This window comes from Danio rerio, chromosome 24 (assembly GCF_052040795.2).
Source record: "Danio rerio strain M-AB ecotype USA chromosome 24, GRCz13ab, whole genome shotgun sequence".
NCBI classification, from domain to species: domain Eukaryota; kingdom Metazoa; phylum Chordata; class Actinopteri; order Cypriniformes; family Danionidae; genus Danio; species Danio rerio.
The window spans coordinates 225,001-238,735 of record NC_141044.1 but is presented as its reverse complement, the minus strand read 5'-3'; the positions used below and the strand labels follow the sequence as shown (position 1 = coordinate 238,735).

General features: G+C 40.3%; 1 protein-coding gene across 2 annotated transcripts in view; it reads right to left on the bottom strand.

Annotated features, from left to right (window-relative positions):
* Positions 1 to 669: 669 nt before the first annotated feature.
* tgfbr1b (transforming growth factor, beta receptor 1 b) overlaps positions 670 to 13,735 on the bottom strand; it is a 34,851-nt gene continuing 21,785 nt past the window's right edge. Inside the window, exons 1-7 of one of the 2 annotated variants that reach the window (XM_087308902.1) lie at positions 12,011 to 12,313; positions 11,093 to 11,323; positions 10,604 to 10,771; positions 7,925 to 8,081; positions 5,919 to 6,043; positions 5,611 to 5,741; positions 670 to 3,795 (exon numbers count right to left, since the gene is read on the bottom strand). In XM_087308902.1, the coding sequence (XP_087165028.1) occupies positions 3,670 to 3,795; positions 5,611 to 5,741; positions 5,919 to 6,043; positions 7,925 to 8,081; positions 10,604 to 10,771; positions 11,093 to 11,323; positions 12,011 to 12,035 (963 nt within the window). In that variant the 5' untranslated portion in view covers positions 12,036 to 12,313 and the 3' untranslated portion in view covers positions 670 to 3,669. 2 annotated transcript variants of the gene reach the window in all.

Genomic DNA, 13,735 nt, shown 5'->3' with positions numbered 1-13,735 from the left:
TTATCTGATCAGAAACCCAGCTGAACTGTGACGCATCACTGCGGCTTTAGAGAAGTGCGCTCTTATTGAATGAGCTTCATATTTCATTCATTCCTGCGACTCAATGCTGAGTTCTGCTCTTCAGTTCATGTCTGGATATGTTAAGCTCGGCTGTTACTGGTGGGAAATCACTAAATCATCATCAGAGCTGAAAAGACTTTTAGGATTCTTTAATAAAAGGTTAAACACAAAAGCTTATAGTGATGTATATGTGTGAACTCATTTCAAGAGGATCATGTGCTTATGATTGACCACAGCCGGTGCTGCATCAGCTCATCATGATCCTCCAATCATATGATGCCTACGTTACTATAAATAACCCCAGTCTTCATCACACATTGTCTTTGTCTAGAATCGGCATGTCCAAGCTCGGTCCTGGAGGGCCGGTGTTCTGCAAAGTTTAGTTCCAACCTCAATCAGGCACACCTGGGCTAGCTAATCAAGCTCTTACTAGGCTTTCTAGAAACATCCATGCAGGTGTGTTGAGGCAGGAATCTGCAGGACACCGGCCCTCCAGGACTGAGTTTGGACACTCCTGGTCTAGAAGAAATCCCTCCTTCATCTCCTTCTTCCCCCTTTTTTCTCCTAGATTGGGTGGCACGGCAGCCCAGTGGTCTTGAATTTGCAATCTTTTCTTTTTTTACATTATATATATATATATATATATATATATGCATTTAAATGTTGTATATGTATTTACTCATTTTACTTTTAGGATTCTTAACAAAAGAAACAGTTCAAAAGAAAGCTTTCATTTCCAGTTTAGTTTTGACAGTAAATATGCATGTTTTAAACATATTATAGGTGTATTTATAATGAAAATATTGATATTATTCACAAAAGCTCCCATTTTAAACTGTTTAACAAAGAATCATAAATGTATAACAGATTGCACATTACTATGAAGCAAAAAAACATATATTAAAATCTGAAAATGACGAGGATCATTATTATTATTTAGTAGTATTAATAATCATTCAGTCACTCATTCTCCTTCAGCTCAGTCTCTTATTCATCAGGGGTCACCACAGCGGAATGAACTGCCAACTATTCCAGCATGTTTTACACAGCGGATGCCCTTCCAGCTGCAACCCAGTACTGGGAATCACTCATACACTACGGCCAGTGTAGTTGATCAGTTCCCCTATAGCGCATGTGTTTGGACTGTGGGGGAAACCGGAGCACCCGGAGGAAACCCACACCAACACGGGGAGAACATGCAAACTCCACGCAGAAACACCAACTGACCCAGCCGAGACTCAAACCAGAGAGCTTCTTGCAGTGCTAACCACTGAACCACCAGCGTTGAATCACAGAGATGAATGAACACTGAAGCACACTCAATAATAAATCCGTTCTCTAAGAAGTTCACAGCTCTACAGCACCTCTGCTCCTCCTCAGTGAACATTATCAGCTACTAAAGCATGAGGGAATCCTCCTGTGTTGTGGTAGTGTGCTCCGCCCCCTGTGGCCGTGTTCCAGTACTGCAGCCGCAGTGCATGCTGGGATGAGGAGGTCTGACGGTTGTAGCGTCTGCATCAGCACTGCATCATGGGAAGGATGAGGAGCAGAGCGGATGGACATGGCACCGGCGGGTGTGCATAAGAGACGGTGGTCTGCTGGACCGACCGCACGGCGCGAGGGTCCGTGGTTGGTTGGTTGTTGGTTGGTTTGTTGGTTTGAAGCAGTGGCACTTTCTGGTTACACCTGGCTTGGAAGGCATGGTTGTCGTCGTATTTGTTGTAGCAGAGCAGTAAAAATATAAAGTCGATCGCTTCATCTATATTGCATATGTGTCACAGCATGTGTGTGTGCGCTAGACTGAATGAGGTCGGGTCCAGTTTCCTGCTCAACACCGGCTCATGGGAGATTCACGCACAGGGGTGTGTTTGATTGGGGGATATGTGCTCAGGGTGGCGTCTGCTTGAAGGTTTGGACCAGACTCTGGTCATTTCTCACAATCTCAATTATGGTCATGTTTGCTCGTATATGCACAAGTCCACTGGGTGCTGCTATATACAATTTTCACAAATCCTGAATACGCTGCTATTGGCCCACATTTTCTCCTAAGTGCAACTCTTCATTATTCCAATAGAGGGCGCCAAGTACATTTTTGACAACTTCAAGTGCGTCACTGGGCCATGTTTACTCGTATGCAGAATTTTTCGTGAATCCACTAGAGGTCGCCATATGTCAGTTGCCACATTTGCTTATTTTTGCAATTTTTCGTCAATCCACAAGAGGGCGCTGTGTACATTTTCTGCAAATCTCAAATACATCACTTGGCCATGTTTACCTGTACGTGTAATTTCTCATAACTCCACCAGAGGGTGGCATGTACGTTTTTGACATCTCAAATGTCATTAAGCCACATTTGCTCGTACATGCTGTTTCTCGCAGGTCCACTAGAGGCTGCTCGTGTATATTTCTGCCAATCTTAAATATGCCGCTAAGTTATGTTTTCTCATATGTGTAATTTCTCGCAAATCCATTAGAGGCCGCTGTGAGCATTTTTGACAATCTCATTTACGTCATTGGGTGACGTTTACTTATTGTACGTGACATTTATACGTCCTCCTACAGTGCTCCGCATGTTGAGTACAGCCCGTTTTGAAAGTTAATATTTTGCTGCATTTCTCAGTGAATATAGGCGATGTGTTTTGCTGCATTTAAACAGATTTATTAAACAGATATATTTATTAAAGTAATATTTTAGTCACCAAACGTAATTAGAAATTGAAAATTAATACAATTAAATTCAAGCAAAATACTGCAATCCAGCTTAATTTGTCATTTTTTTGCTTCTCTTGATTTTTCAATTTGTTTTAAATATTTTTTTATAACATATAAATTTGGCTGTATTATTTTTGGATGGTTATCGTAAGTTATCTCTTTAGATAAGCTCCAGATTTGGCTTCGGTACTGACTAATCTCATGTATATGCACAAATATAACATTGTAGAGCTTCCTATTGATCATGAATTTAAAGGATAGATTAGTAAGGGGTGTGCGCACATATGCTGAGCACTGCATATGAGTTTTCACCTGCCCCGCCCCTTCCCTAAACCCTAAATTGGTAGTGTTGTCAAAAGCAAACTAGAAGAGAGAAGTGCATTGCGGATGTGTGATTTTACCACAATTTCACACTGCTTTACTTTTGGGTTTTGTTTTTCCTGCTTTCTAACACTGTCCTTCACTGGATTTGAACCCTGGTCTACTCTGTGCCCCAAGTCTGACACCATACAAGGTGAGCTACTGAGCAAACTGACCGCTCCGGAAAGCTCCTCCATATGGAGGCAAGCGGTCAGTGGTAGTTTGGAAAGGAACAGAAGCTTTAGTTTTAGGATGTATGCCAGGGCACATATTTAACAATCTCCAAGCACGTGCCCCTGTTGACGAATCCCCAATGAGTCGGTGTTGTTGTTTTTTTTTGCAAAAATAAAGAAAAACCTGAAGAACTGCAGTGAGAAGCTCAAACACAAGGTGCAAAAGAAGGTCCCACAGAAATCAGTTTTTCTGCACACAAACCCGAGCTGGAGTCCGGAGGCTAGAAACTGGAGATCCGCCGCCGCCGCTGTGCTGCTGATGCAGTCCGTGTGAACAGCGTTTCCCAGAATGCTCGGCGAGGATCTACATCTTGATTCCCTCCTGCTGGCTGAGCTGGGAAAGAGTCTTCTTGATGCGCAGCGCCGTCAGTCGAGCCGCTCCGTTAGCGTACCAGCACTCCCGCATGATCTTAGCCATCACACGCAGAGCCTGCACACACACACACACACACACACACACACACACACACACACACACACACACACACACACACACACACACACACACACACACACACACACACACACACACACACACAGACAGACAGAGAGGTTTGTTTTGTGAATTGTGTGTAAGTTTCACAGGTTTCCATTGTTTTATATTGTACAGACTGTATGTTATATTGCTCCACATCTACTCCACCCTTACAGGAGACTGTGCAGCCTCACTCTCTGAAAGTAAGATTGACTGATACGCCTGCTGAAAATGCAGACATCAGCAATGTGTAAACATTCATCACCATCTCCTGTGATACCTGCCATACACATCTGTGTCCTTATATATCACACACACACACACACACACACACACACACACACACACACACACACACACACACACACACACACACACACACACACTCTTGCCAGATATGTACACACACACACACCTAGAGCTTCTTTCTTCTGTTGAACACTGAAGGAGATATTATGAAGAATGCTGAAAACCGGTAACCATTGACTTAGTATTTGTTTTCTTACTATGGAAGTCAATGGTTACCGGTTTTTAGCATTCCTCCAAATATCTCCTTTAGAGTTTAATAATGTCTGGTTTTGAAGGGAACTGTCTCTTTAAATAATTAATAAACACAACACATCAATAACAGTAGATATTGGCTCTTCAAATATGACCTGATGGCATATTTGAAATAAAGCATTGTTTAATAATCCTCCCGGGTGGTGGAGCGACTGAGACACTGTAAACAGGCGACGTCTCTGGGGTAAACAGCGCTAATGAGCAGAGTAAATATGGGTAAATGAGCTGTTGTAGAGAGAGACCGCTTCACCTCCTGCTGTTCACTCTAATGTCAGATCTGTGAGCAGCTTCATCATGTGCCACAAGTGTGTCCAAACTGATTTACTGAACAGCTCCATCAGCAGAAGAAGAGTCTGACCACCAAACATCCTCAGGAATGGACAGATCCTACAGCTACGTGTGGTGTGTGAGTGTGTTTTGTGCTGTAAATGGTGTTGTCTGTGTGTGTGTTTGGGCTGTAAGTGGTGTGTGTGTGTGTGTGTTTGGGCTGTAAGTGGTGTGTGTGTGTGTGTGCATGTGTGTGTTTTTGTGCTGTAAATGTTGTTTGCATGTGTGTGTGTGTGTGTGTGTGTGTGTGTGTGTTTGTGCTCTAAGTGGTGTGTTTGTGTGTTTTGTGCTGTAAATTTTGTGTGTATGTGTGTGTGTGTGTATGTTTGTGCTCTAAGTGGTGTGTGTGTGTTTGTGTTTTTTTACTGTAAGCAGTGTATTTGTGCTTTAAGTGGTGTGTGTGTGTGTGTGTGTGTGTGTGTTTGTACTTTAAATGGTGTGTGTGTGTTTGTGTTCTTAGTGGTGTGTGCGGTGTTTGTTGTAAATGGTGTGTGTGTATGTGTGTGCTCTAAGTGGTGTGTGTGTTTGTGTTTTTGTACTGTAAGCGGTGTTTATGAGTTTTAAGTGGTGTGTGTGTGTGTGTGTGTTTGTAAGTTGTATGTGTGTATATGTGTTTTGTTGTGTGCTTTAAGTAGTGTGTGTTTGTGTATTATTTGTGCTTTAATTGGTGTGTGTGTGTGTGTGTGTGTGCGCGCATGTGCGTGTCTGTGTTTTTGTGCTGTAAATGGTGTGTGTTTGTGCTGTTAGTGGTATGTGTGTGTGTTTGTGCTGTAGATGGTGTGTGTGTTTGGTGCTTTAAGTTATATGTGTGTGTGTTTTTGTTGTAAGTGGTTTGTGTGTGTGCGTGTGTGCGTGTGTGTGTGTGTGTGTGTGTGTGTGTACCTCGCAGCTCTGCCATCTGTTGGGGATGTTTGGCCTCAGTTTCTGTTCACACACCACCCTCCGCATCTCCTCCACTGACGGGTCTGACTGGACCAGATCATGATACGGCAGCTGATAATCTTCATGAATACCTGCGACGATTACAGCACAAACCACAATCAATAATCAATAATCAATCAGCATAATGAACATAACATAAAATCCTCTACAACATCTACATCATGGCGAGTTTATAATGACGTAGCTTCCAAATTAAAAGTCCCCATGCTTAATATACCCCATTAACCACAAGAGGATCTCCTCCATACCTCCGATAGAGCAGCGGCTGGCGATCTCCCAGAACACCAGGCCCATGGCGTAGATATCAGCCCTCTTGAAGGACTCGAAATGCTTCATGTTTATGGAATCATCCAGCACTTCTGGAGCCATATACCTGCACACACACATCCAGATATGACTATACTGCACGACACAGCAGAGCATTATGAGCCAGATGAGGGACACTCCAGCTTATTGTGACTGTGAGTTTCTGAAAGGCTTTCACACAACATAACTGAGCCTGACAGGAGAGACAGCATGACAATAAATCAATATGCAATTAAAACTAAATTACAAAAGCACAGCGGGTCTGACCTGTACAATAATACTGCACCTCTCCTGCATTTACTTCTCTACTTGATTATAAATGACACTGTTTTACTAATGAACCCAATTAGAGCAACAACGCCAACAAACACAAACACCTCTGAGTTTATTTCAGTCTGTCCTGCAGCAAAATGACCACACTTCTGCATTAAAGCAGATCTCAAACAAAGCAGAGGCTTCCAACACACACAAAGCACAAACATGTCTAATTTATCTGGAGTTATTATTATTTTATTATTATTATTATCATTATTGTTTTATAATTATTATTATTATCACTATTATTATTATTTTAATATTATTATCATTATTATTTCATTATTATTATTATTATTATCATTATTATTATTATTTTAACATTATGATCATTATTATTCTAATTATTTTAACATTATTATCATTATTATTTTATAATTATTATCAATATAATTATAATTGTCACTATTATTATTATCATTATTATTATCAATATTATTTCATTATTATTATCATCATTATTATTATTATTATTATTTTAACATTTTATCATTATTATTTTATAATAATTATTATTATTATTATTATTAATATTATTGTTATTATTTTAACATTGTTATCATTATTATTTTATAATTATTATTATTATCATTATTATCAATATATTTCATTATTATCATTATTATTTTAACATTATTATTAATATTATCAATATTATTTCATTATTATCATTATTATTATTTGAACAATATTATCATTTTTATTTTATTATTATTATCATCATTATCTTTATTATTATTATTTTAACATTATTATTTTTTATTATTATTATTATCGTTATTTTTATTATTATTATTTTAACATTATTATCATTATTTTTATTAATATTATTATTATTATTATCATTATCTGCTATTATTATCTGTGCTAGACCACAAAACTAGCCACAATTGTAATTTTTAAACATAATGAATAAATAAAAATAGTTAAATAAATAAAGCAAAAAGACAGCCAAACTGATTCCCATTAATGTATGATAAGTTAGGACTATATCTGGCGGAGATCAGATGTGCTGCGAGCTGTTTATACAGCTTATTGGCGTGACTGATGCTCTCTTTAAAGCAGTTATTGTATATCCAGTGTTTTGAGCTGCTCTGACTCCAACTCCAGCTGTGCTTAAGGCATTATATGCAGAGTCCTCAGTATTGGCCGATCACCATGACAAAGAATTGGTACTGCGAAAATCCTGACCGCAGCTTCCCTATATAACACACAACATAACCTAACCTAACCTAAAATAACACAACACAACACAACAGCTAACATGACATCATATAACCACTTTAGTGTGGTGATGTCATTGGCCATGAACACTCCTGCTTGTTTTCTCTCTAACTCTAACAAGAGGCAATTCAATCATATCTTCATATTTAAACAGCTCTCATAACATCATTTATCAATATGGGGCTCTTTTTGGATTCTCTGAAGCTTTGCAAATTAAAACTGTAAAACACGTTGAGACCCTTGTCTTTGTTTACATTCCTCAAAATGGTCAGACACCTAACCGAACCTACCATGTGACCAGCGTAACAGAATAAAATAAGAGGAGGGTAATGAACCCGGGACAGTCTCAGTGCTGATGATCTTTACTCTAATCTTTAATCTCCATCCTCCTCCTCCAGCTGTGACTGACCGTTTGGTGCCGACTCTGTGATTGGGAGCGATGTCGATGGTGTCGGTGGCAGAGTCGTGCCGGACGGCCAACCCCAGGTCTGCAATACAGCAGGTGCCGTTCTTCTTCACCAGGATATTCTTAGACTTCAGATCCCGGTGGGCGATCGCAGGCTTCCCTGAGCACACACACACACACACACAACAGCAGCGGTTACAAACAATGACCTTATTTCAGTCTCCATTACTCCATCTGCCCTACAGGACCTGAAGGAGAACACACAGGAGCTGAATTACTCTGCAATACATAACAGTTTTGATAACTGATGTATTTAGTCTCCGCCATGATGACAGCACAGAATACTCGACTAGTTACTCCGCGAGATACCAGTATTCAGCTTAAAGTGCAGTTTAAAGATTTAACTATGGTAATTAGGGTAATCAGGCAAGTCGTGTGAATATTGAGTAGGGGGCGGGGTTTTTTTAAGCTCCGCCTTTTATCTTTCACTCGCAGCACACTAATGATTGCAGGGGCGTGGCTAAATAAATATTTCGCCCAATCAGAGTCTATTAAAGACGAATAAATAAGAACAAAAGAGTTTTATCAGGATAATGATCGACTGATTCACCGGAATGTCAATGTTGACTTCATGCACTCTTCAAATATAATATCTCGAAGTCTAGAGGAGGCTCAGTTGTGCATGAATCAGAGCTCTTGATGGACGTCTAGACTCGCTGATGTTCATCAGAGTATAACAGAGTCTGCTCAGTGTTGTTTGTGGTACTGTGAGCTTCATTTAGCGCAGCTCTGGCTTTATTACACTGCTATAATTGAGACATAATGGTCCATTACACGGAGAGAGTCACGACAGGCTCAATCCCACACGCTCCGCTGTAGCATTACAGAAGAAAGTGTTCATTAGTTCTACAGTAATGCACTACAGTCGAGTGTGCTGAGATTAAACACAGCCCGTCTGTGGTAAAGACATGAGGTGTGCTGGAGTCAGAAGGTGCGGCTGCTGTTCTCAGTCAGACCGCCTTTATCTTCACCATGGTGGACGCTGGTCAAAACAGCCAAAAGCTATAAGTGTAATGTACATCAGTGATTTTCAGCATCATTACTGCAGTCTACAGTGCTCATGATCCTGCAGAAATCACTCAGATATGATGATCAATACACATGTATGATTATTACCAGTGTTAAAATCATGTTTCTGCCTCACAACCACAGACAGATCAGTGAATGACACATGTAGCCTAATAAACACGTGTAAACATCACTTCTGTATTCATACTGCCGGCTTTCAAAATATTAAAGAAGGATTTGTTTTTAATAATAATAATGAACTCCACCAAGGTTTGGGAGGTTAACTCGTTTAATCTTTAATTTGCCATGCTGTAGAAAAGGTGGAATGATCTGAGATTCTTCATAAGTCTTTTATTTACATCGTTATATTAATATTATCATATTACCATTCATATCATCAATCTAAAGAAGCCTGCACGGACATAACAAATCACCAACTGAACAAACAAATTAAATTAAAAACAGTTAAATAAATGAATGAATGAATGAATGAATGAATGAACAAAAACAAAGTAATGCACAATTATTGGATGAACGAATGAATGAATAAATGAACAGTTGAACAAATAGACAAACAAATGAATGAATGATGAATTAAAGAATAAATGAACAGTTGAAAAAATGAATGAATGAATGAATAGATGAATGAATGAAAGCATGGATAAAAAATATGAATAAACAAATGAACTAATAAATGAACAGTTAATGGATGAATGAATGAATGAATGAATAAGTTAAAGTGCTAAACAAATAAACAAGCAAATGAATGAATGATGAATTTATAAATGAATAAATTAATAAAAGCATGGATTTAAAAAAATATATGAATGATTAATAGATGAATGAATGAATGAATGAACAGTTTGAACGAAAAAAGAAAAAAATATTAAATAATGAAATAAAGAATGATTAAACAGTTGAATGAATGAATGAATGAATGAATGAATGAATGAATGAAAGCATGGATAAAAATATTTTTACAAATAAAGTAATGAATGAATGAATGGTTAATGGACGAATGAATGATTAAGTTGAACTGTTGAACAAATAAACAAGCAAATGAATGAATGATGAATTTATAAATGAATAAACAAATTAATGAATGAATAAATGAATGAAAGCATGGATTTAAAAAATATATGAATGATTAAAAGATGAATGAATGAACAGTTTGAACGAATAAAGGAATGAATGATTAAATAATGAAATGAAGAATGAATGAACAGTTGAATGAATGAATGAGTAAACATGAACAAAAACAAAGTAATGTACAATTATTGGATGAATGAATGGATGAATAAATGAACAGTTGAACAATTAGACAAACAAATGAATGAATGATGAATTAAAGAATGAAGGAACAGTTGAAAAAATGAATGACTGAAAGCATGGATTATAAAACGAATGAATGAATAAATTAATGAATGATTAATGGATGAATGAATGAATGAATGAACAAAAGCTGAATGATTAATGGATGAATGAATGAATGAACAAAAGCTGAATGAATAAATGAACACATGAATGAACATTTGATAGAATGAATGAACAGTTAAATAAATGAATAAATTATTGAACAAAGATTTGAATGAATGAATGAATGAATGGGCGTACCCTGTGTGCCGACGATCTCCATGTGCAGGTGAGCGAGGCCGCTGGCGGTGGACAGGGAGAGTTTGATCATCCCCTCTACAGTCACTGTGTAGCGGTTCAGGTAATCGAACAGAGAACCGTGCTCATGATAATCCGACACCAGCCACAGCTGAGTCCACGTGCCGTTATCTGGAGGGAGGAAACACAAACACACACACACACACACACACACACACACACACACACACACACACACATGTTAGTCAATCACTCCCTTCCACAGGTGAAATAAAGCCTCTATAAGGACATTCTGCTAAACTCTTAAATCTTCTCCAGGAACTGTTTTCCAGATTTACGAACTATTCAGGATGTCAGAGAGCTGCTGAGGGCTGATCAACCCCAGCTATTCATCACAGTCTACAATTATCTCAATTATGAAAGTATAATGATGATAATGACGAGGTCCCGTCTCCCCCTGGCCTCTACCCATGATGCCCCAGTGCTGCTGACCTTTGTTGTCTGCGGCGATGAAGCCCAGGATGTTCTCGTGTCTCAGCATGACGGTCTGGTAGATCTCGGCCTCCCGGAACCAGGAGCGCTCCTCTCTGGAGGAGAAGATCTTCACCGCCACCTCCTCTCCTCTCCAGCGGCCGCGCCACACCTCCCCGAACCGGCCCTTACCGATGCTCTCCTGCAGGATGATGGTGCGAGCGATCGTACGCTGCACCAGCAGAGGCAGACCTGCGGGAGCACACACACACACACACACACATTATCATCATCATCAGAACACACACACACATATATTAGCATCAGCATACACACATCAGAACACACACACACACACACACACACACACACACACACACACACACACACACACAGGGGTTGGACAGTTAAACTTAAGGTCTGGTGTTAGAGGACAGTAGTGGATCAGTCTGGTGTACCAAACACAAGTCACACACACACACACACACACACACACACACACACACACACACACTCAAACACCCATATTCATATACACTCAAACACACCTCAATCAAAATCACACAACCCAATACACACACTCACACACAGGTGTCTACACACACGCATAAACAAACACAGACACACAAATGCACACACACACACACATATAAAGAGAGAGAGAGAGTGAGGGATTAAGAGCCACAAACCAGACAGCAGAAAGAAAAGCAGACACACACACACATTCACACTCACAAAGGACGCAGGTGTTTGCAAAGACAAACAGCAATTATATGAAACAAACAAAGCAAGAATAACAAGAACCTCCTGAATGTGTGAATCAGATATCTGTGTGTGTGTGTGTGTGTTTGACACACTAGAGCTGGAGCCAGACGTGGTCAGGTCATAGATCAGGTCTTTAAGTGTGTGTGTGTGTGTGTGTGTGTGTGTGTGACGCACCGGAGCCAGATCCAGATGTGGTCATGTCGTAGACCAGTTTTATTGAGTATGTGTGTGTGTGTGTGTGTGTGTGTGTGTGTGTGAGACGCACCGGAGCCAGATCCAGATGTGGTCATGTCGTAGATCAGGTCTTTGAGTGTGGTGCCCACAGTGATGAAGGGGTGGTCCAGGGACGGGTCCTCCTCGCTGGGCACGCGGTGGTGAATGACGGAGCGGCTGTGGCAGATGTAGAAGACGGTGACCATCAGGAAACACAGCACACACACCGGCCCCGCGATCAGCGCTGCGAACGCCACGGGCCCCAGAGCGGGAGGCTTCTGCGTCGGCACTACACACACAAACAGAACCAGGACGTACAATTACTACATTTAATAATACAGCGGGGGAACATGAGTATGGACAGCCCTGCACAGTTTAGTTCCAACCCTGCTTACCTGTAGGTAACACACTTACCTGATGGTTTCAAACAAGCCCGAAGGATTAGTTTGATCAGGTGTGTTTAATTAGGGAGGAACTAAACTGCGTAGAGCTGCAGCCCTCCAGGAATTTAATTTGACGTCCCTGATCTAGAAGCCTCATCTACTAGCGGAGAATAAACTCGTTATTTCTGTTTATCACCTCTGTTCTGCAACTGTGTGTCATGTAGAATAATTTCACAAGCTCAACACACTGCTTTTACTTCGCATTTTAAATAAACAATCGCTCCAGCTAGCTAATATATGTTGCTTCTAATGCCAATAAATGCACTACAGTCTGTGATACAGCAGATACACTCCTGGTTGAGTCTGTCATAGTTTTCTTGTTTCTAGTTTAATAAAGCAGAAACAAATCAAGCATCAGAATAAAGCCTGTGCTTCTGCTTTCACATCATGAATGAGAGGACAGAGTGAATGAGTGCTAAATGAGTGGTGGACACTCAAACACATCCGCTCACTCTTCACTAATCCATGACTATATTATCAGAGATGAGATTATACACTCAGTTTAAGAGCAGAAGCAGGCCGTGAGCTCAGAGATGCAGAAAGAGTTCTCCAGGTATGTTCAGAGCGCAGCAGCCAAACCACAGAGGAACACAGACAGTAAACACTGAGTCACGCTCCGCTCCGCATGCCTCACATTTCTGCTCAAGCCCAGCAAAACTATTATTAACTGGGAAATGAAGCCGTTCCCACAGAAGAGCGTCTAGACTTCAGACAAACCAGTCGTTCCTGTACAGCGCAGACACATGAGGAGAAACTGTTCACACTCACAGAGCAGAGTTTCTCCAGCACAACAGACGAGAGGCTTTACTGAAACACACTGCAGACTGAGCTCAGAGCACCACACAGATGAAGAAAACCTACCCTGCACCCCTCCTGCGGAATCTGACATTCTTTCCCAGATATTTCTCAAGTGCTGTTTAACAGAGCTGAGCAATGACATTAATCACAGTGTTTCCTATTATATATTTCTTCTGGAGGAAAATGTGTTTCTGTTAGTTTAACTGCAACTTTTTTACAGGACTGATAGCCCCACCCTAAAGCACTGACAGTCACGCCCTAAAGAACTGATAGCCCCGCCCTAAAGCACTGACACTCACGCCCTAAAGAACTGATAGCCCCGCCCTAAAGCACTGACAGTCACACCCTAAAGCACTGATAGCCCCGCCCTAAAGCACTGACAGTCACACCCTAAAGAACTGATAGCCCCACCCTAAAGCACTTACAGTCACACCCTAAAGAACTG